Here is a 25,142-nt window from a genome sequence, read left to right as displayed (position 1 = left end):
GGGCTTGTGAGCAACATTTTCAAAGTGCAGAAGGGGAGAGCTTGCACAGTGCCTGGTTGGCCAACAGGCATTTCCAAGTGGAACACATACATCTTTTTAAGAATAGTCTCCTGGCTGTCAAGGGCATAACTTAAATATGCCCCACTCTCCATCCCAATCTACGTCCCTCACAGGAGGTTTCTCCTGTCTCTCTATGGAGCCAAGTCCAAGAGTGTGCCAGTCTCCCCTTCTGGCTCTCATTAGCTCCAAGGTTCCGCACTCGGAATGGTCAGTGTGTCCATGTGATAAATGAATTGACTTTTACATCTCACTACAAATTAGAATGTTGCATCAGGGACAGAAGGCAATCAATCAGCTATTTCAAATGGAATTTTCTGTAGAGACTGCAGCAGTTTCCTACAGTCTCCCAAGAGTTATGATGAGGGTGATGAAAGAGATTCACAAAGCACTGGGCTAGCATGCTTTGTCACTGGATAAGGTTATAAGGCTACCGGCTGCTTATTTTAAGCTATCTTTCCCTAACGTTTGAATTTTTGGGTACTGAAAAAACAGAAGGTAATGCATCTTAGAAAAGCCTTGGCATAAAGGTATGGGATACTAGGGAGATGTTTGGGGATTCCTGGTGATCGAGTCAGAAGACAGCAGGTCAGGGTGAGGTGCAAGCTGTGTGAATAGTTCAACTAGGAGAAGGTGGTTGGAGAAAAAGATGCAGCTAACTGCATGAAACAGGCTGGCATCTTGGCAAACCAGAGGCAGGCCAGAGATTATGGACAATGTTGCAGTTTGTTTAGAATGAACAATGCCTCTGCACTGAGATACATGAAGATCTCAGCAGGAAAAGGTCCACAGCAGTGGCAGGTCTGGGAAGAGAATATTTACGGGCGTCATTTTGACTCAGGCGGTTGGTGGTAATGTGGCAGTGGTACCGCCAACAGGCTGGCGGTACATACCGCCACATTATAACACCATGAAAACCATGGCGGTAGGCCCTATCAGTGACAGGGAATTCTGTCCCTGTCACTGACAGGGTGCGCCCTCCCCCCCCAAACACTCCCCAGACGCCTCCCTCCCCCCTGCAGCCACGCTCCCCCCTCCTTCCAATACCCCCACCCCCCTAACACACACACACACACACACTCACTCAAGCATACACGCATGCATACATTCATTCATGCACACATCCGTACCACATTCACACAGAATGCAAACACGCATTCACATATCCATTCATACTCGCATTCTTCCACATGCATACATGCATGCAATGAACACTACACATACATTCACATTCACGCACACACTCACACATTCATGCACACACCTCCACACACAACACCCTCCACTCCCCTCCCCTGTTGGAGACCTGGATCCAGGGGTTCTTCCAGCAGGGTGCGGGACGGGGGCGCTGCTACTGCCAGCAGCGCCCGCCAGCACAACACTGCCAGGCTGTATTATTTTTCATAATACGGCTGGCGGCAGTCTACTGGCGTGGCGCTGCTGGTGGTAGCAGCACCACTTTAACACCATCCACTAGTATGGCCACAGCTGGATTTCCGCCTTTCTTGTGTTGAAATCCGGCTGTAGTAATAATTTGGCGGACGGCTGTTAGCTGCAGTGACGGTCTTTTGGCGGCCGTCGCAGTGGCCATAGGCGGTATTTACCACCATTGTCAAAATGTGGGCCTTATCTAGATCTGTGAAATTGCGATTCACGCAGATTACCTTATGGGACTATTGAACAAGATCATAGGGTGGATTCCTATGTATCTGTGGGGTGGCAACAAATGGAAGCTAGATCCCAAGATCTTCTAGTGATCGATAGGCAAGTGGGAACCTGGTAGCATGGATCTCTGTGTGCAGAGGCTAAATTAGCTGTTTCTAGACTTTGTGAGCAGGTGGCTGGTTCTCCTGGCTTGGGGAAGGGCATTTTTTTAAATCCTGGATTGAAGGAGTGCACTATGCTATGCCGTCACGCTTCTCCTGATACGTCAGAGGGTGATCTTGTTGGTCAGCAGGCTGCTCGGATGTGGACTTTTTTGGGAAACACGTGAAACCCAGCCCTTCAAGAGCTCTCTTATGATTATCCAACTCTTTTTCCTTGGAATTGGGGTTCCATGATAGAATGCCCTCAGTATTTGGAGCCTGGAAACATGAGGGTTAATTAGTCTACCTTATTCTTTTGGAAGAGGCGGTGAGATTCCCTGAGGGATCCCTTGGTCATAGAGAAATGTTGCTGAACAACTTGATAGGTCTGTGCTGTCTTGTGTTTGAAGCAGGACCAGGATCCCACTTTACTGTAAGTAGTATTCAAGTTTAATTTTCTGTTGCAAGTTGTGAGCCAAGGCAAAGCCTACCAGTCGATGAACATTTTCAAATCATCAATTTCGGCAGGACATGAGCCCATCAGTAGGAAACCAGCCAGTATGCATCCTATGGTTAGCAGGCTTTTTAAAGACATCTGATCCCAAAAAATATTTGAAAGCTAGTACTCCACCTTAAGGGATAAACAGCTGATTGAACATTTTAGGAATTGGCTGGATAATGATGACTCTTTACTGAAGCAGCTGTCAAGTGAGCTTGAAATTTACCCACGCTTCACTTCATGTGAAGGGATCTTGGTTATGAACAAGATGGATTCATATGGTGGACTTACTCCATCAAGAGCAGTTTTTAGCACTATTTGGAAGATCAAGCCCAGTTTTTCACCTAGTTTTTAAAGACTACCCTTGACTTTGTGTGGTGTGATGCATGTATGAGGTGCAGACCTGTGAATCTGTGCCACGAACAAGGATCAGTTGACTATGGCACAGAGCGGACAGGGTTAACTTAGGGCAATGGGTAAAGTATTTACGTACAAACAGTAATGAACTCTAAATGTAAAACAATAAAAATCCCAAACAGAATAAAACAAAATAGAGTACACTTTAATAAACTTAACATTAAATGACAAAAATCCGGAGATATGAATATATAAAGTTTTAAGTAGAAATAGTGCCAAAATGCACACAGTTCCAATGATAGTTAATTGTCATGTAAGACCGGGACCTAAGGGCAGTTTGAGGCTGACTGCAAAGGAGCATGGGTTGAATACATAAAACAGGTTCCTGCTGGTCAAAGATTATACCTTCTGACTTAATGCCTGATTTAGAGTTTGGAAGATGGGATACTGGGTCACAAACGTGACGGATATCCTGTCCGTTGTATTAGAAGTGCCATAGGATATAATGCACTTGGAATAAGACGGACGGGATATTTGTGACGTTTGTGAATATCTCATCCATCAAACTCAAAATCAGGCTGTTAGTCTTTTTAGTTGTAATCCACCACAGGAATACACTTTTAAAACTCCCAGGACTGCAGAGGAAGCATTTTGAGACTCACAGGTTATTCAGGCAGAGGCCAATGACCGGGTCCAACCCAGGTTCCGTTGCCACTGGTCAGCTGGGTAGTTTCAGGTAAAGGCCTCTTTTAGCTTGTTGTATGCCTGCAGCTTGAACAGTAGGTCAGTCTTAAGACAACCGGAGTGAACTTCTTTGTCCTGTGTCCAGGAGAGAGCAGGTCCAGTCCTTAGGTGCTCCTCTCAGCTCACAGGAAGCAGATCCAGTTCGTTTCTGATCTTCCACAGGTCAAGGAAGTGTTCTCAAGTGAGAGCAAGAAGGTGCCATGCTTACACCTATCACTAGCTAGAGGGTGGGAATGACTCCTGGGCAGCCCTAACAAATGAGGTAAAAGTTCCCAGGGCCAACCCTCAGCATTTTGGGCATTTTCAAGATGTCAAAATCCTTCGGCCACAACAAACTTGGATTTGGAGGGCTGGAGTAGTGTGTGGGGAGGGTACAATGGTAATCCTAGTGTCCTCCGACACTTAACACTAAAATCCAGTTCAAGGCAGCCACTGTACCCACAATAAAACCAGAGACAGATATTTGGTGAACAAAAGCAGAGTCCTTCAGAAACCAGACTGTGGAACCACTAGAAATATCTTGGTATCCTGCTCCCTCCCCTTTCGAGTGTGTCTCAAGTATATACATAATCCCAGCAGACCTGCCAAGCAGGATTTGACATCGCAGTGTCAAAAAGGATGCCCAGAGCCCCTACCCTGCATAATCAGATAAATCATCTTGGTTCACTAAGCTCAGACTATTGTTTGCTCCTCAGAGGGATTCACACATATTCACACCTATTCAAGGCTAACTACTGCCAGAGGCTTATGTTAACTAGCTTTCTGACATGTGTAGTGTAACTTTCTAAAACTTACTTTCCCTTAATATTTATTAAAAAGCTGACATAACTATTGAATTGCATTTTAATAACTATTATAAATAGCTGTTTAATTGTTTTTCCACTGTTTCCTTTCCTGAGATACAGTATTAGTATTTTCACCTGTACTCTAATTTCCTACATAAAACAGCTAGGCTTGCCACTGTGAAAACGGCTTTTGGGTGCTAGTCACTGTAATGACTTGTGAACATGAAATGTCTAGACTTTTAAATACTGTGCACCCTGCCTGCTGGTCTGCAAGTTCTATACATGGCTTACTTATTGTTGGACCTGGCTACTAAAAAAAAGTAAGATTTCCTAAAGAAACCATTTGTCCCAATCTGATCAATAACTGTGGTAAAGCAGGAAAGATACGTCAATCAAGATGCTGCCATTCATAAGCTTAGTTTGAGCACTTTGTACCAGGAGCTCTGCCTGGTTCTATTGTGTAGGAAGGAAAACTGATATGGGATAATCTTGGAGAGTTCAGTGAGTTTACTTTACAGGAAGTTGGATAATCTGTTGAGCTTAAGGAAGACACAAAGAAAGAGAGGTGTCATTGATAAACAAACACATAAGTATCTGGGACAGGATTGAGATTGGTGTATCAGCTCACATGACTATCTGACCTTGTGTGTGGTAGTTAGGAGTTGTAGTCAATTCATTATTTTAATTTTGCTACCTGAAAGAGACAGGTATAATACTCGCCTCTGTGTCCCTCACAGTTTCGAGGTTTTTCTTTCATGAAAGTTGGTAAAACCTGCATTTGTCAGACTGTAAATGGCCAGGACTGGTACATCTGCTTGGATTCCATAGTCCTTTCTCTGTGTCTATGCTTTTCAGCCAATCCAGTGCCTGAGCCTTCTGGTGCCCTCTCCCCAATAACCAGGACTTTTGGGGTGGCCTCTGAGGAATCAGTGAGTATTTTGAAAGGTACAACACTGAGCTCCATGCCTAGACAGAGCTCTCAGGCTTCCCGGGTCCACGCATGAGTAGCTCATCCTGTCCAGGTCTTTACTTTGCATCTCGGGACTAGTAGTCCTGGTTTTATAAAAGGATGAAACAGGACTACAAATTCCAGAACACAGACATCTGGACTGGATGGGCTACTCATGCATGGACCTGGGAAGCTTGGCAGCTCTGACTTAGGCTCATGCAGGCCTTCACCTGAAAACAAACCAATGCAACAAACGTATATTCGACTCGGTTCAAAAACAGCAGAGAACACGGAGACCCCTCTGTCCACCCCCTGACGTTTTCCCATCTCCTTCCATAAATATTTCCTTAAACCTTCTATACATTTCTTTTTTGCACATTTAGGGTAAGCCAATCACTTTTCCATACCTGCTGCCACAACCTGCAGGTGAGAAATACTGTACTCCTGTTTTTCTCACCGAGGCGCTTTACTTGTAGCGCCGAGCAGAAGCATGCATGTTTTTGTTTCGGTATCTAACGGTCCCATTCACCTTTGTTACCGCAGATTGGAAGTGAACTCCCACCAACCTGGTAGTCAACAGACAGCAACGATCAGCCACGACTTGCCATTTAGTACCCCCTTCAGTACCTGAAGACGGGGGCAGGAGCCGAAGGTAAAAGGCGCTCTAAAACACCCCTAACCTTATGTAGTTACCCCTTCGTGCCATCTTCCATGCCCCCAGACTTGTTGGAGAATTGAAAGTCTTGTTGCAAGGGGTGCTGGAATCATTTTCTAAGGGAAGGGGGGGAGGTGGAAGGGCAGGGGAACGGGACGTTGAAAAGGCCATCAACACGCTAAAATTACAGGGGCTGTAAAACAATTCAAGTGTTACTGAACAAATGCGTGCAGCAAATTAGCAAAAAAAAAACAAACAAAAAAAATAAATAACTTTCAGTGGGGAGTTTGTGGGAGGGAAGAGGTGGATGAAATGATAGTCAATTTTTTTTTTGCAAAATGTAAGTCAATTGAGCATTATGATGCAGTATTCTTAAATATATGAATAATAATTTGTGTTAAGTTTTACTCAGGAAATGACATATTTAAAAAAGACCATTAATACATGAAAATGGTTTTAGGCATGCACGCACACAAGGGTAAAATAAAAGGAATTATTTTGTTTTCTTCAAGTAGTTCAAAACGTGCCTGCCACCTCTTTCCATGATTAAAATGTCCAAATAAAAACAATCCTCATTTTTAATATGAGTAAACTTTAAAAAGGAGGTCTTGTTTTTATTGCTACCTTTCATGTGTCTCTTTTTATCATTTTCTAGTGTTAGCATCGGCCATGTCGTGGAAGAACTACAATGTACACATGCATGACACACGAATGTGCAGTGATGTGCTGAATGATGAGCATGTTCACAGTGAACAGCCTGCACACAGTAGGGCACCACAGCTCCTTTTGGTAATCCGAGGTATGCGTTTCGCACTGTTTTGTGGAGCTGTTCGGTCAGAAGGGTGAGAGCGTCAGTTTCAGTAAGTTGTGAGCAGTGCTTAATTTGTGCTGGTGTTTTCCGGTGCTCTGCCCCAGCACTTTTTGATGAGCATCCAGCACATGGTGGTGCTGTGTGCCTATTTTGAGCAGAATACCTCAGTTTACCAATTCAATATACGCTAAATGATAGCAGCACGCCCAGACACAAGTAGCTCCATCTTGCAGCACTGGGGAGGACAATGAGGGGTGCATGCTGCAGTGGCATCCTAAATAGTACCTTGGGCCCTGGCGCTTATTTTCGTAGAAATTAAGGACTAGTTGTTAGTTGTGGGAGGTGAGACTGCACAGCTACAACAAAGAGCTCCTGAGGTTCCCTGGGTGGTGTGGACATAGGCGCTAGAAGTAGGGGTGCTGCACCACCCCCAAAAATAACCATGCTGGAGTTCAGAAGGTGAAGGAACAATAAAGATGCATTTACATTTTGAATTTACTTTGTCTTTCAAGGCTCAGCAAATGTGATAAAGGTCAAATGTCAGGCTGTGTCTTCTGACAAATTGCTGCTTATTCTGAAACAGATGTTTACTTTTTATTTCTCTGACCTCAAAGTGAGAGGCAGTGCCGGATTACACCCCTTGGCAGTCAAAATTTCGGGCCCGCCCCTCGCAAATTGTCTCCTGATACGTTCTTAATTTTACCAACGAACAAGAACTTGTGACACTACAACTCACAGAAAGCTTCATTTCCGGAGGTTAGTCAGTACATTTTACAGAGTACCACAAACAAAGCCCTAATGTGTAAGACAGCGAGGTAATGATTTTCGACTCAAAATGGAGGTTTTGAAAGTATCTAATTGTAATACCAATTAAAAACCTAATCGTTTAACAATAAATTTTATTTCAAGTTGACTCATTTTTGTCATTACATGTATATAAAATACCAAATAATGTGTTTACAAATTCTTTATTATTAATATTATTAGGTTATTTTCACACTTGTTGATAATTTACTTTAAACACGAGACGTTACTATTCAATATGTAAAAAAAAAAAAAAAAACACGAGTGATTGCATTACAACCTACGCATTCAAATGTTTTGCTTTAAAACAGAACCAAAATGGTGGTGGTTTGCGTTACTCTGTAAAATATAGAGACTCTACTGGAGGTTTCTCGTGCTCGCACTCCAGTGGGATAACATTGAACTAAGTAGTGTGCACGTCGGCTGTTAGATGGAGACGATCATCATTATTGTACCATGTACGTAGTTTGCACCAAATTAGTTCACAAACTGAGAGCTGACAGAAGATGAGCTTTTAAGAGACAAATTTATGTGAATCTGATGTCTGTGGTTTACGTACTTTAGGTTTTTAATGGGTACATTACATTAATACAGTATTTTCTCTATAAAGTCTTTAATTAAAAGTTTTTGTTTCTTTGCGTTGATTCATTTTTTTCTTCCTTTTGGAAACAATTTAAGAAAACTTGATTGTAGTTTTCTTTCAAGATCAAATCAATATTATTTTGATCCGTTGTCGCGGGACCCTAAAAGTACTGGGGCCCGTAGGCCGGTGCTTACTTTGCCTATTTGGTAATCTGGAACTGGTGAGAGGATTTTGTAAAAGTGACCTACGTGGCAAACTTGCCTGGGTACAGAAAGTGAAAGGAAAGGCCTAGGATGTCAGTTCTTTTTTCTAAGACACAGCAACATTTAAATACCTGCAAAAGAACTACAGCCATATTTCAAAATATAACTAAGAAAGCACAAATGTAGCACATTTTTAGTAATTATGAAGTGTGATGGAAACAGATTTTAATAGGATCGAAACAAATCAAGACATTTTACTTGGTGATGTGTAAATAACAGATATTGTGCGCTATATAGTTTTACAAGTAAAACCGCATGCCTATGCAAATTTAGCGCCATTTCAACCAGAATGCGCTGTCTATAAATGAAAGTACCCTACCTCACCAGTGCTCCAAAATGCACCCAGCTACATACCAGTCTCTTACCACTCTCCTGATGAAGGGGTGTGGTGCATCTGCTGCACTTGTTCTTTGTGTTACGCTTGGATTTTTCACAATCCCTATGACTTCGGTGATATAACATTAATGACAGCACCCTCACTCTGAAAATTGTTCCAGCACCAAAGGGAGTGGGTGCTTATGGCAGTGCAAACGTGTGTGGTAAGTAGCTGATGGCAGCAGAAGTTTTCGCCTTTCGATGGGTTGATTAGACCACGTCAACTCCTCCCCTGATGCTGTTACTCAAATGCAATTATACTTGCATTTGAATAGTTGCCTTAACTTTAAATATTTCTCACCTTGGAGTGGTGAAAGGGAGGGGGTGTATGTGGCTGGTGTGAAATGCTTTGCATTGCCCCATGGTAAAGGTGAACTTCATATATTTTACCTAATCTGCACATAAAGATGCAGAGTGCACCTCAATGCATAAGGCTGCTGCCTAAAGCTGCGAGTCACATACTACCTGTAGAAGCAGCCGGTGCACCAGGTGTTGGGGCTACCAGACTTGCACCAGCACAGAGAACTGGTTCTCCAATACAGACAGAAGTAAAGAGCAGAGCACTGTGAAGAGAACCACAATCAGCTGTGGGTCCGTATAAGCCTTTAAGAAAGAGAGAGAGACCAACATGCAAACTGGAACAAATACAGTAAGACCTTTTCAGGTACAGATGAAAATGGATGTACACTATTTCATGAGCAACACATGCAGAATGTAATCCATTTGGCGTTATAAGTAGCATTTATCGTTGGAGCCTTGACCGTAGCTGAAATATTTCTGCATGCTTCTGAAATATCGAGATGGCTGAAGTCATTGTTTTCAGTAGCCAGGCTGCTAAATTGCAGAACTCGGCGTTGGTTGAACAATGTGGCCTTATTCAGCCAATAAATTAAGTATAGGTTTGAATGAAATGTGCCTCTGTTCTAATAGAAGTAACTCTGTGAAGCAAAACTATATTGGCCACATTGGAGCTATGAGAATGATGCAATTTGTCCCCCTTTCATTTTTTCACCAATCTGGGAATTAGAGGAAGAAATGCAGAAGGGAATATCCCTATCCAGGCTATCTGGAAAGCGTTCCACGAGACCCTTTCTGAGGGCATCTGCTTGCAAAGAATCAACACTTGCGATATGTTGCAAACAAGTCCGAATGTGGACTTCTATTGGTTAAAAAAAAAATACCTTCAGTTGATAGCGGTCTAATTCCAATTCGTCTAACTCCTTGGTTGTGCTTAGAGGCGGATTGTTCATTGCAGGAACATGTTCCACCTTCAACCTTATCTGGCGATGCAAAACCTACTTCCATATTCCATGGGATTCTGCTAAGAGATGTGAGCTTGTGCCACCTTGCTTTTTCAGATAAAACATAGTATTGTCTGTCTGAACAAGTACTGATGAAACCTTTGGGAGTAAGGATTGAAGCACTAGGGCAACTGCTCTTTGCTCCAGTAGATTTGTATGCAATTTGGATTCTTGGGGTGACCATTTTCCAAGAATCTTCAGTTCCTATAAATGTCCCCCAATACTGCAAATGATGTGTTTATGGTCATCACAAACTGGGGAGGTTGATTTGAAAACGTTAGACCCGGTGCTATACTGTGTCTTTGTATCCACCATGACATAGTGCTTTTCATCCTAGAAGTGATCTGAATAATATCCTTGAAAGATCTATGACTTCAAGACCATCGCTTGTTTGGAATGAGGGGAATGCAGGACATCATTCATAGAAATGATTTGAACACTCAAACAGAAACTGACCTTCTTTCCAAGAGAGATGCAGCTAATTTCATCATCTTTCGGATACTCTCTCCTTTAGGGAACGCTTTGCATGACAGTGTATAAGACCACCCCTAGAAAACATGTCTTCCTGCTGGATTGAAGGCAAGATTCTCCTAATGTCAGGTCTAGATGCTTGAACAACCATAGGCATACCTTTGTGGAGTTCTTACTGTTTGAAGTGGAGGACCTTTCAGCAGACACTATGTATGGAAAAACCCGATGACCATTTCTCCTTGGATTAGCTGCAACAGGAGGCATGCATTTTGTGAAAATCCGAGGAGCAGACATGAGTTCAAAGGACAGAACCTTGGCTTGGTAATTGCAACCGGCCATCTTAAACCACAAACATTTGTGATGCTTTGGATGGATTGGAACATGAAGTTAGGCAATGGCATGACATGTCCCTGGTTTAGTAAGTGGAGAAGGTCTTGCAGCACAACCATCAGAAAACATTTCCAGAAATTTGTTTAGCTGCTTAAGATCTAATACTTATCCCCATTTGCCTGATTTTATATTTTAGTTCTTGATTAAAAAGAAACCTTTGTTTTGTTGTTTTTGTGGGGGGAGGGGTGACTTAGTCCATGGCTTCTTTTTTGGGAAGCAAAGAATTTCCAACTTTAACTGATGAAGATGATGTGAAGTGTGGCTGTGCTGAGTACTTTCAGCTCTCACTGATTTCTTGTGATTGACCTCAAGCTGTTTAAGTAATTGGAAGGCTTTTCTTCCACCTGTTGCGGGGACGAGAAGGTGACTGGTGTTGGAAAGAGGTCATTCACACCTGGAGGATTCTCGTGCTCTGCAAGACCGCGCCAGACTTTTTTTTGAGGTGGTTGCAGATGGTAGTTGTCTGCACAGCTGTTATGGATATTGTTGTCGATACCTCTGCTGTTGTTGCGGGTATGGCTAATTTGTATATGCCTGATAACTTGCCGTCCTGGTGTCAGACTTTAAGGATTAAGGGGCATCATCCAAAGATTTGCCAAATAAGGCCTCAACCTCATATGGCATACCCAAGGTCTTGCCTGGACTTCAGGACATAAGGAGGGTTCTCTGAGAAAACCGGATATAAGACTGCAGCATCAGCTAGTTGGTAAAAACCTATTATAGCCAAAGCAGTGTTGATTATTTCACAGATGTTCTTTCACCTTCCTGTATAATCAATATTACCTTGTTCTCATGGTCTTCAGGCAAATACTCGAGATATGCTCCAAGATTGGATGACATTTGTCTATTCTATCTCCCCAATATAACAATGCCATTGGGTGCTTGAATGGGGTTAGCGGTCAATGCTGAAAAACATTTGCCTCTATTATTAAGGGATCATTCTTCCCTGTCTGGGGGTGTTGATCAAGGAGCGGATGGGCCCCTAGATCACCTCTGGACAGCCTGCAACAACACCTAATCTGCCTCAGGTGTCCTATAAGGCAAGCCAGTGAGTCGTCTGACACCTTATATTTCTTGTTCAGACGAGGGACAACCAGGTCAGCCACTATTGCTGGGTTATTCATATATTTCATACTCTCTCACCATATGTGGTCAGTTGTGGGTATCATTATAACCGATTTGCAAGTTGGTTCTTTAAAATTATTTAGATCATGTAAACCTCCTAGATCATCAGGGGGTGATCTGGCCGCCTGTGGGGTTGACAGAGCTGATATAACCACACAGTCTCCCCTGGAGAAGCGCAACGGACACATTCATCAGGGGAGAACTATTTGGCTGCATCATCCATGGTGGTGCTATCAACATGAAGTGCCATATGCAATTTCTTGCTTGCGCCCACTACTAGAGGGATAAATGGTATTGAACGAAAACATATGCAAAGATCCCCAACCAACTAACTGGCAACCTATTTTCTCCTCCACAGAGGATGTTAAAACCTGGGTGCAAAGCTGAAGCATTTCTAGGGTCGAGCCTGCGATAGCATGCGTCTCGCTTGTGAGACACTGTGGTTACCACAAAAAAAAAAAAAAAAAAAAGGCTCGGAGCCCACCCATGGCTTACTATTTGTTGGCTGGCATGGAACTCTTCTTTACAGCCTTGTAATTGGTCTCTGCAGGCCAAGCACATTTCCGTTCCTTTCTGCGAAGCAGGGACCATGCACAGATTGATTCAACTTAATCAGTGCCCATCTACTGCTCCAGATGTGATAGAGGTACTATTTTGGTCTTTTCACTTATAGTGCCCTGCAAACAGAAGGTTCTTGACTGACAAAAACATACCCATCAAGAAAAACAAAATTTCAAAGTTATATTTTCTATAGTTAACTTTCTTGTATTTTGCCAAGTCTTCTTCTCTCAACTTTGCACTCATGTTTTGTTTTTGCTCGTGGGCACTGTTCTCAAAAGATGATTATCTTGTTGTAAATATTGCAAAGCAACATGGTTTGCTTCTTATGCGTAATTTCTGAAATTATGCTTTAACACAAAATCAAGCTGTACACCCCAATCCAAATCAATCCACCCCACTCAATCTAATCCACACCACCCCACTCCACTCCACTCCATCCCAACTCAATCCACCACAGAAAAACTCAATCCACTCCACACCAATCCAATCCAATCCAATCTACCCCAGACCAATCCACCTCTGCCACACTCCAGTCCACTCCACTTCAACTCAAAACCACTCACCTCAATTTAATCCACTCAATCCACCACAATCCAATCGAGTCCACCCCACATCACACCAAATCACCACATTCCTGTCCACCCCACTCCTTCCCAATTCAGTCCTCCCTACTCCAGTCCACCCCCACTCAATCCAGTCCACCCCCACACCAATCCAAATCTACTCCCACTCAAACCAATCCAATTATCCACATTCCAATCCAATCAATTCAAATCCAATCCACCAGTCAAGTCCACCCCGCTCCAGCACACCCCAATCGTCTATCACACTCCAATCCAATTCACCTCACCCAATCCACCACAATTCACCAACCACAATTCATCCAATCCACCCCAATACAATCTAAAATAATCCACCCCACTCCAATTCAACCCAGCCCATTCCAATTCAACCCAGTCCTTTCCAATCCCACCCACCCAACTACAATCCAATCCATCACAATCCACCCCAATCCAATCCACCACATTCCAGTCCAATCCTATCCATCCCACTCTAATCCAATCCACCCACTCAAATCCATTCCAATACAATCCATCCCACTTCAATCCACCCACTGCATCCAACTACAAATACACCTTAATTCACTCCTCTCCAAACCACCTTAAAAGCACCCTACTATCTAGTCCACCCAACTGCAATCTAATACAACCTCCAATCCTCAAATTCACCCCACTCCATACCAGTCCAACCCACTCCATTCCACCTCACTCTAATTCACCCAACCCAAATCCAGTTCACAACTCCAGTCCAATTAACCCCAGTCCAGTCCAGTCCAGACAATCCAGTTCAGCGTAACCCACTTTAATCCACCTAATTCAGTCCACCCCACTCAATTCAATCCACTCCAAGGCACTCCAGTCCAGTTCACCCCACCTCAATTGAATCCAATCCACCCCAATCCATTCCACCCACCCCACCAAATCCACTCTACTCCAATCCTACCCAGTAGTCCACCCCACCCGATCCACATTACTGCATCCAATCCAAACCACCCTACTCCAATTCAATCCACCCACCAGTCCAATTCATCAACCCCAGTCCTGTCACTCCTATCCAATCCAATACACCCAAACACCCACCCACCCCTGTCCTGTCATTCCAATCAAATCCACCCACCCCAATCCAGTCTAATCCACTCCAGTCTAATCCACCAACTCCACTCCACTCTCTGCCACTGACCTCTACTACCCTCTATTCAACTCTGACACTCTACCCCCTCCTACTTCACTAAACACTCTACTGCAACAAATCCACTTTACAAAACCTTACACCCCCACTCCACACCACTAACCTTTAGCCATGCTGAATATTAGCCACATTGGTGTACAACATGATGAAAAACACATTGCCGATAACTCTTGTATAGGCGAGACCTACTGGCTTTGCCGATACTTGTTTCTATTGTTGCAAAAAAATCTGTGGAATGATGCACCTTTATATGCAAATATTGTCACAACTCTCGCTTAAGAGACACCACCGACTGCCCCCAGTCACCATGCATGTATGATCTTGTTCCCTGTGTTTACCAATTAAGCATTTCATTTGTATTGTCTGTGAGAATCTGCTCTGCTGATCAACTGACCACTACATCACCTACAATTACATCACCCCGGGTAACCTTTGCATGTATTTTACCAGAAGTAACCACAACTATGGTAATCCTACCCCAACCTACCTTTTTATATTAAAAAAATATTTAAGTTAAAAAGAAGTTAGGTGTAACACCTTGTTATTTTTTGGGAGTTGTTTCAAATTATTATGCTTACACTAGCCTCTAAATAGATTTCCTTTTGAATTAATTCAATCTCCTAACATAAATATTTGTAATAATTTTACAATATATTCAATAACCCAAGCCTAATCCTTTTTATTTTTCAAAGTTATAAATAATTCATTTTAGAATTCTTACACTAAGCTTTAGTGTAATTATTTTTGGAACTGCTTTATATTAAAACAGTATTTAAAAATAATGTCTCAATTTATGATTATTATTAAATAACCTTGATCTCTACTCATTTTAGGTGAATATTTTCTTTTAATAGCATCTCTAGCCTTTTAGTGTGTTTACATTACTACACTGACCATTAACTTTTAACTGTTGTATCTATTTTAAGGTTAATAACGCTATTTTATTATACAGCTATGTATCAATCAACGTAGCTATATATATGTAGATTTAATCAACAATTGTTATTTAATAAGTACATCTGTAATAAACCTATCACAGATAAATTACTTTACAATTACTAACTGTACATTTAATGGCATTTTAATAACAATTTCTCCAAAAGTATAACATTTAATGTATATTAATTTACTTTTTAAACCCAAGTATACCTAATTAGCATATCTAGAGATCAAGTTTAGGGACAGCACCCTCTCCCCAGACGCCCTTCATTTTTATATTTAAAATCATTTAAATCTGTCACATTGATCTGTAAAAGTATGCATTGTCACATAATGTGTGGTAGCACAATGGGTTTACCACCTTATAGTAGACAACATCTAGATCCTCCCTTTCTCAACCATACTACGCCCATTGACTTGAAAGCCATTCATTGACTGGGCGCATGTGGTGCCAGCTGTGTGCACAAAGCCATTACTCCCAATAATTTCATCAAAGTCCCCACTTTTAGAGATTGAGACATCTGGTAAAGATGCCTGGCTCCGGCATGTAGGTAACCCCCCCTTGGTATTCCCTTTGGAGTGAGTGTGACTACAAGGGAAAACCCCCCCGGCACTAGCCAGACCAGAGGTAGATTGCCCCTTACCCTGGGGCCTACCCCACTGTGAACTACCCGTTCAGGTAGGCCATATACATTTTTCACTTTTTGAGCACCCCACTTACTGCGTGTGCTCAGACCCTGACGAATGCCCCTGACCTACCAGCACTGAGTGAGGGCAGAAACATGTTGGTCATCCACTTTTTCTTTTAGACTCCAAGAGACATTATTCTCCAACGAGCCTTTCCCCTTTAGTTTTAGGTTTACCAGCATGCACCTTCATTAAAATTAGCAGAAGCTATTGGTGACATGCTTGGTAATTTTAGTATTCACCCCTTCTGGATCAATGTAACTGTCCAGCCAGTTTAATTTTAGCACTCCCTCGGGTTCTTTTAACCACGAGGTTGAGTCCGCCCAAGTAGTATCATCTTACTTGGGTGGGGCTAGGTGGTCATATGATGAAGCAAGACACTATTATGTGTGTGAGACCACCTAGTCCGTAAGGGAAATCCCCCATCCCCCTGTAGGCAACACAGCACCCCTTAGCTTGGACATTTTTCCAGCAATGACTTCCCGACCTGAGGATCTACAGTGACCTTACCAACACCACTGAAAAAAGACTGACCTAGTCTGACCTTCAGTTCCTACTACCCCCACACCATTAGTGATTATATAATTTCTATAGGGAGGCGGTGTGGGCTAGCAAACACTCCCATTGCTCTCTCTTTGTGTACATATATCTGGTAAAGACCAACATGGCTCAGAAATATGATGTGTTAATGGAACTGACAACACCATGATCATGTCTAACTCCATAAGAACATTTCCTGGACGGTTGCTACAACAGGACTTCATTATGTTCACTGTGAACACTAACTGTGTAACAGCTGGTGTGTTTATATGATTCTGTCTGTTGAAAGAAACTATTCTTTAACAGTCAGCCGTTCCATAATGGTCCACCTGTCGTCTCAAGTGAGCAGCCATGACTTCTAGACTTTTTTCGAACATCTCAAAGCTGAATTTGTCCCAAATGGCAGCATCTTGAACAAGGATATAAAAATAGCTTTCCTGTCAATTGACTGTAGCAATCCTTTTCTTACACTGGAATGTCATCCTGCACCAAGGACATCTTGAACGTTATAGTTTTTACATGTCCCTTTGTAGGTTGGAACTTCAGAATTTAATGCTAATAGTTAACTCATCATTTACAGTTAGGACATTGGGAGTCTATGCCCGAACTGATTTCTGACAACAGAACCTCCTCTACCACTTCCTTTTGGAGCAATAATTTGACTTCTTGCACCATTATGTGGTCCTTGATCTAATAAACAGTAGTTTTCACTTGAATTGTTCGCACTCTCGCATTTGTATTGGCAGGGACTTGTCTGAGGTCAGGTGGTCGTACTTAGTTGAAAATATACGATAACGTACCTAGAATGGAGAGGTGCGATCAGGGGTGGAGGAGGGATATAACCTATTACTTGATAGTGATGGAGCAGCTTCTTGGACTCAACCTTTTTCTATGACAACTCTGTTTTGTTATAGTGAGGGTTGCAGCAAGGACAAAGCCAGTTGGCCATATTAGTCCTGTTTGGCATATCGCTTAGGACTAAAAGCCTTCCTCCCTAGTAATTTTGTCCCTCTGCGATAAAAGCCCGTAGGCTGTATAGACTCATGCCTCAATGGGGACATTGTCTTTTTCACCCGTTCTAGCATGATATCCACCAGATTACCAAAAATATGTTTGCCATCAATTTAGGCCATTAGCATGGACCACTGGTCTAAAACCAGACACCTGCGGCAGTGGCAATACTGAGTTGCCACATGCTCAGTTTGCTAAATCAAATATTTGAGATGATTTGACCTTTCTGCACAATTTAATGCCAAATGTGGGTGGGCTGCTTTGTATAGTTTTGGCTGCAACACCTGGTCTTTTATTTTAATTATCTGGAGGATGGTCACTTGTCTTTTGCAGGGTCTAGAGAACGCTTCTCACAGTAGTCTTCATTAATGAATTTGGCACTATATTTGTCCAGACATACAGTGGCCCGTAGCGCGAGTCCCTATATTTTGTTTCAAATCTATTTTTTAAAATAATTTATATCCTCAGAAGTGGCTTGAGCATTAAACGTTTCCTTGCTCAATCGTACCACACTATGCAACATCAGTAGAATTCTATTTACTTTGTAATGGACCAATCTAGTAAAACAAAAAACAAAAAAAACAAAAAAAGAATAATACCCCACCTGCTCTTGCTGGACACCATCTGTACTAGCAACTTGGTTTAACCCGGCATGATATATTAACATATTTGGGTTGATGGCTCTGTGGAATACCACTCTGTATCATAATCTAAGAACTTTTTGTCTTCAATCTATACTTTTCTTTCCACAACATCTGTAATCCGAGTGAGTGCTGGTTAGACTTCATTCTCCGGAAGAGAATGTGGTGAGAATGAGGCTAGTTTTCTTCTGTTTCTGCTCTAAATTGCTACTGAGGCACCTTCTTCCTGATGACATAGCGCCTAATTTAGTTTGGCAGATGGGGTTACTCTGTCACAAACACACCTGATATCCTGTCTGCCATATTACGATCCTATTATATCCTATGGGAATTGTACTACGGCGGCACGCTATCGGTCATATTTATGACCGAGTAACCCATCCGCCAAACTCTAAATCAGGCCCATAGCGTTTTAATGCATCATTGAAAATGTTTTTTTTTTTTTAAAAGCTTTGTTTCTGCTTCATAATTGTTTCATGGGTTTTCGCTGCCTCAAGTCTTACCATAGGTTTTGGTATCCAACTTTGCTAAGCCTTTCTGTACCAAAATCCTTTTCACGGGACACCGCGATCACTGTGGAAACTGAGCCACAATTTCTTTCAATGTATCCTTTCAGTGTATTTTTTCTTTGACATGAAAGATAGTTCATCCTTCAAAGCTGAGGACTTTAGGTTTTGACCTGAATTTGTTCCCTTACAAAACCATCTGTGACTGTCGGTAACTGAGGGGCTCAAGACAACCCTCACGCTTACTGATGATACGTTGTGCACATGGGAAGGTGATTTGCCCTTTTGGAGCACTACAGTCTAGGTCGCATTACTCTCCCACAGTACTTAAAGAATCCCTTTGAATGAGGAAAGATTACCACGTCAAATCCAGCACAACTGAGGTCAGTCCTCTCAGTCAGTCTTTTTGTGGTTGCCACAGTAAAACAAAGCACAGAATGGGTTTGTCTTCCATGGAAAACAGCATTAATCTGTACTATCTGGAGATTTCTTGTACTGTTAATAGGCCATCAAATAATCCACTTGACAAGTGTATAATTCACATTGTAAGCCTAAAGCCACCTATTCATGTTCCAAAGGGAGAATGACCTGGTATAGCCTAAACATCACCGGCATACTGACCATCAATATCATGTCCAAGAGAGCAAGCATGCATTCTTACCAGGGGTGCCATCTTTATGAAACAAGCTACTGAAACGCTTCACATGAAAATATGGGATATAGAAGAAACTACTAGAAGATTTGTTTCTTGAACTACTTTTTAGCAAAGTGGTAAGGTATTTCCCCCTTGGGCAGCAATCAGTTTGATATCATCAAATTACATCTTCCCTGAAAAACAGAATTGCGAAATAGTTAAACTAACTAGATCAATGTAGAGACTGCACCTAATAAAAGTTTATTAAATCATAAAACAAATAGAAAAAACAATGAATCTCTTTTCTTTACTATTCACAATTAAAGTGAAAAAACACAAATAAGGCAGTCATCGATGGAATGATTCAATGTACATCAAGTCTGATTCAAAGAAGACCCGCTTCATAGCTGGGGAGTTCACTGTCCTTGTTACATCCAGCACTACCGCAGGTCATACCATGTTACTGGTACATCAGAGCTCCTCGATGATGTAGGGGGAAAAATGAACATGCCTTGATCTCCTAAAGAACTTGAGTCCATCACAAGTCTGAAAACCCAGTAGTGGAGCTTTTCCATTAATCCAGATTCCTACGCAGCTGCCGCTTGATCCATAAAGAATAGAGCAAAGCCGTAGCAGTATTATAAACAGCAACCCTGGGGTATGTCGGCTTTCAAAATGCGGAGGAAATATTGGGTAACAATTTGTTTTGAGGACATTCAAGGCCATTTCTGGAGTTTTGTCTGCAGGAATATTACTGGGGTCTGCAGCCATTGATGACATACTCCGAAATCTCAAAGAAAATATTTAGTAGACACCTATGCTGCCTAAAGGAAGCTGATCCAGTACTGGTGATGCTGCATCAATGGCTGCCAGTGTTAATCTAAACTTCTTCCAGTCTCATCAAAAAGAGGACAGAGGATTTTTCTGCAGAGATGAAGGTTGGCGTGAGGAATTCAGTAGTATTCCACCTTTGCCTCACTATAACAGAGTATGCCCAAACTGAGCAGCATCACTTAAATCTACCAAACAAAAGCAAATTTTGTGAGGTGGCTGTTATCCAAAACCCAATCAGTGTACAACTTAAAATATCCTGTAACCGTAACACTGACAGTATGAAGTGATTTTGAATTAACATTTCCATGGAACACAACTATGACAGTGAACAAGACGGTCCAAGAAAAGTCCAGTAAAATGGATTCCAGACTCTGCTGAGGCAACCTAAAAATGCTTGTTAATCTACCCATGTGCTAGACTACGAGGTGAAGTTAAGAGGTTTAAGAAAAGACTAGTGCTGGTACTAGAGTGACCTGGAAACACTACCTGGGCAATATTAGCAAAGACTTGTAAGGAAGCCGTAGTTTGCCTTGTGTCCACAGAGTCAAGCTGCTACAGTGCTTGGTTGGCACTACTGTATGGATCCTTTTGTCTCTTCCCATGTTAAAGAATGAAAGGAAAAAAAATGTTCCTTTTGCAATCCTACAATATGTAGTTCAAACATCTACTCTAAGCTCAGTTTTATAATGATTTGGTCTATTTTACTTCAAATTTACAACAAGTCAACATAGGGCTAGGAAATGCCAATGAATTGTGAACGCCAAATGGTCTTAGCCAGAATATTTGTGTGATGACAATCTGTGCTCTACTCATGATAAATCATTGCTGAAAGCAACTTCATAAAGTTGAAGACAAGAGACCGCTATTCAAAAAGGAAAAACAACATACAACCTAAGAGTATTACAACACATATAGGGAGAAACATCAACCTGCCCACTTTCAAGACATAGGATCCCAGTGAGGAACTGCATTAAAACTGAGATTAAAATGCTCCATTCTGATTGGCTGGAACAGCCTTACATGTGTAGGAAAAAAGATAGAAACTGGCACTTAATCAAAAAGAGTAACAGTACAAGTTTACCTGCTAGGTCCTCTAATGTAAGATGTATAGATCCTAATAAAATACTGACTTTAAAAGGGTACCCTCTGTGCGGCTGGGCCAGCCTGCACCAAGACATGAGAGAGGTATGTGTTCCCAACATACCGACATTTATTGATTGATTGATTGATGTATCTGCACAGCTTCGCTCCACTATTATGAGAGACGAGTTCTCATTTGGTGGACAGTCACAAAAAGGCACCAGAGTTATCCAATATAAATGAAATACAGGTCCTGGAGAACAACCTTCTGCACACAGGCGGCTGTGATTTAGGCACTCTACGCACCCAGTCGGATTCTGAAAGTGGGCACCTATAGCACTCATAACACTTCTTTCCTTTTTAACTGCCTGGAACACAGTTGATCCTACAGCTATAGGATGGTGGCACAATTACAGATTCCAACAGCTAGCAGGAATTCAAGACTCTTCCTGGTTTCTACTGGTACCGTTGGTAGCCGTGTGCAGCAAGACAATGACTAATGGATACGCTGTAAGTCTCTCTTTCACAATCCCTCCTTTTACAGCTGAATCAGGCTGCCAAACTATTTGACGTGTCACAAGTGACTATGAAAGTCAAAACAAGAAACTGCCACACATCACTGCTTGTAGCCAGGCTTAAGGCCCACGTAGTTTGTGTCTAGGCCCAAAGTTTACCCAGACCAACTGAGCTAGCCTTTTTTTTTTTTTTTTGGCCGTGTTTTTGAGCACAAGAGAAGCACAAACATCCATATAAAACTTCTGGAACCCTAGCCAACTTGTTACAAATCTGCATCTTGCTGAGAAAAGACAGCAGCCGAAGACCCAAAATAGCTGAAACAGATTGTTCTGACCATCTACTGCTCCTTACAGGGGCTTTTCATGACTACTTTCACAGCAATACACCTCAGCAGCGCAAGACACAATTAAAACCAACCCAACACTAAAATATTTTCTAATAGGGAATAGCCACACCACATTGAATCAGATTCTCACAATGACAAAATACTTATATCAACAGATTCCATGATAAACCCAACAGTACTCCCCCACCCACCTTTTCTTAAAATCAATCAAAATGAATTTTACATGGTTGGAAAAGGCAAGAGTGCTAAAACGGAATAAAAAAAATTAACTGAGGAAAAAAAGGCTAATAGTTACAGGTTTCAAAACGAGCTGACAGTATAGAAGTGTTCAATCTTCACTTTAAAAACGGCTCCCCTAAAATTCTTGATTTCATCACGCTCCTTTCGTTCAAGCAGGTGGGAGTCTTCAGTGAAATGGGTGGAGAATAATTCAGATACAGCAGCTGATGTGCATCGCTTTAGCTGAAAAGCCCGGCAGGGCAGTTGTGGACTAAGGCTGGTTTAATGTTGAGCTCTTCTTGAAAATGATACTTAGTGCTGGTGTCCAATCGATAAAACAAGCGGGATAAGACATCCTATAACTAGGGCTGTCACCTCGATCCGGCTGAGTCCTTTCCCTCCGGCAGCAGCATCAGGCTTATGGCTGTGCCCCATTCCTCCCACTTCCGGCAGGACGTGGACTGTGGCCACATAGAGGAAGGTGCCAGCAGAAAAGAGCATGGCCACCCCAGTGGCATTCACCTCTGAGAGGGCTTCTTTACTGCTCTGGAACAGAAGACAAAGGGCGTATAAAGGGTTGTGATGGGAAAGCATGTTATTGCAAGCTATAATCAGACAGAACAAATCGACCAACATACCTAAAGCACCCAATATGATGAAACGGATAGTTAATATCAGACACACTATGATCATAGGCGTAATTCCATTCCCGTATCACCTCACAGTGAAGAAAGTCAAAAGATTCCCGGTGTAAAACTTTGGGGTGCCCTGTGGAGTGATGTCTTCTAGATCACTAAGAGAACTTGAGAGACTTCTTTAAAGAAAAACTACTTGCACACATCTGGACCCATCACTAGATGACAAGAGTATGCAGAGCATGTGTATCTACAACCACACATCCCGTCCAAAATACAGTTCTACAACCTTCAATGTTCAGCACTTTGGAAATGTTCATTGAAAGTCGTTTTATGCATAGTGTATTCAGGAAGCTGTGATGAATATGCATTACATAATCAAGTAAACTTGCCATTAACCCTATTTTTTGCCCCTTAATTGCTATCCTTGTAATCTTGATTCAATGTAATGTAACAAACTATTAATCATGCTTTCCAAACCAACTTTCAATAGGAAAAATAGAATTTATGAATATGAAATACATTGGTCGTTTGCCAGACACATCCTAACATTTGATTTTTATTGAGATATGTACACAGATGTGCAGTATGTCCTGAAATGTTGACTCCTTGAGTTTGTTTTAGGTGCCTTGATATTGGTACAACAATATCTGATGAAGCACTCGTACAAGCAAAAGAATGCACTGGGCAACAACAGTTCTACAAAGGACTTAATTCCAAAATAATTACTTAATGAATATGCACAGCAGAACATGTAGCAAGGAGCATCAAACCAACCTATGGAGATTAATGAAATTCATTTAATGTAGAAATCATGAAGACTGATAAATTAATTAATATCCTATTTAACTTCCCCCCAAAAACATAATTTTCTGTAGAACGATAGTATTGATGGTGCACGAGTGCTCAGGAGAATCTGTAAAACAAACAGGTAATTTTGCATGGCTTACAGAAGAGTGAAGGGCACTATGAAGATGCACCCAGAAATTTGATTGAACTATCATCCGAATACAAACAAGCATACAACAGAGATCTGGGCCTAAATCCATAGTTTTTTGCTACCCTGGCAGTTCGGGCTGGCCTGTTCCCATGGGGAACAGGGTCAAGACTGATTTTCAAATGTCTGGGTCCAAACTGGGTGGCATGGTGAGCAAAAGAACTGAAGGATTAAACCCAGATCTGTGACTGAGGGGTGAATGTTTGATTGGTTCCACATTCAATCCAACATTTGTGTGTGTTTGCTTTTTAGTGCCCTAAGTGCAGCGGGTATGCCCAGCCGTGGATCCCGGGCTCACTATGCCACTGGATTCAAGCTAGCCTGGCTGATAAAGGGTGATCCCCTGAAACCCAGAATGCTTATGTCCAGGGAAGACCTGGCCTGGCAGTTTGGGCTGGACTGCTCCCATAGGGAACAGGGTCAAGACTGATTTGCATATGGCAAAGTCCAAACTGGGGTTGCATGGTGAGCAAAAGAATTGATGGATTAAACCCAGATCTGTTTTTGGGGGGGGGGGGGGGGGGGGGGGGGGGGGGGGTGAATGTTTGATTGGTTCCGCATTCTGTCAATCATTTGCGTTTGTTTGCTTTGTTTTTTCTAGCCATGTTATACAGCATGGTTGAAAGTAAAAAGGAAAGAGTGCTCTGACACAGCCAGCGTTTAAAGTGTCATACACCTTTTTTTAAATTAACTTTTAACCACTGACTCCCAGCCAACAGCCAATAGCACCAATAGCATCTGACTTAGCGAACTAACAGCAAACCGTGCTCATCAATGTGTGAAAAGCAATCCGGAGAGCAGGTCTTGTTTTTAGCCTGAAGAGGTGAACAATCAGAAGGGTTAGAACAGACCTTGACTCAGTGTCCTAGTTTTCATGTCGTAAATACATCACAGAAAGAGATGCTCAAAACCCGTTTCTGATATGCTTCTCAATACCAACATTTATTCCTGGATTGGCGACTCAAAGTTTGCAAGACACATGACATGAAACACTGGGAGTGACAATGCGCTGGATCACACTATGCAGCAAAGCGGGGAAGCAGAGATTAAAAACCAATCCTATGTCTCCAGCATCCATAGCTTAATCAAGTTTACCTGATATTTCAATCCAGACGAATAAAAACAGCACCCCCCCAAAAACAAAAAAAACAACAACAAAAATGCAGAATATAGATATATTTTGTTCAGAAGGTGCGTTTGATGCAATTTCACAAAGCTTTTTACTTTAAAGTTTATTAGCAATACAGCAATCCTTGATGAACTCCCATCCTGT

At 42.1% G+C, this 25,142-nt stretch overlaps 1 protein-coding gene across 1 annotated transcript in view; it reads right to left on the bottom strand.

Moving 5' to 3' along the window:
• Nucleotides 1-19,480: 19,480 nt before the first annotated feature.
• SLC39A9 (solute carrier family 39 member 9) overlaps nt 19,481-25,142 on the bottom strand; it is a 104,353-nt gene continuing 98,691 nt past the window's right edge. The window contains exon 7 of the mRNA XM_069208974.1: nt 19,481-22,783. Within this exon, the coding sequence (XP_069065075.1) occupies nt 22,550-22,783 (234 nt within the window). The 3' untranslated portion in view covers nt 19,481-22,549. The remainder of the gene's footprint in view (nt 22,784-25,142) is intronic.

This window comes from Pleurodeles waltl, chromosome 9 (assembly GCF_031143425.1).
Source record: "Pleurodeles waltl isolate 20211129_DDA chromosome 9, aPleWal1.hap1.20221129, whole genome shotgun sequence".
Classification (NCBI taxonomy): Eukaryota; Metazoa; Chordata; class Amphibia; order Caudata; family Salamandridae; genus Pleurodeles; species Pleurodeles waltl.
The sequence above is the reverse complement of the archived record's forward strand: the minus strand, read 5'-3'. Positions and strand labels throughout refer to the sequence as shown.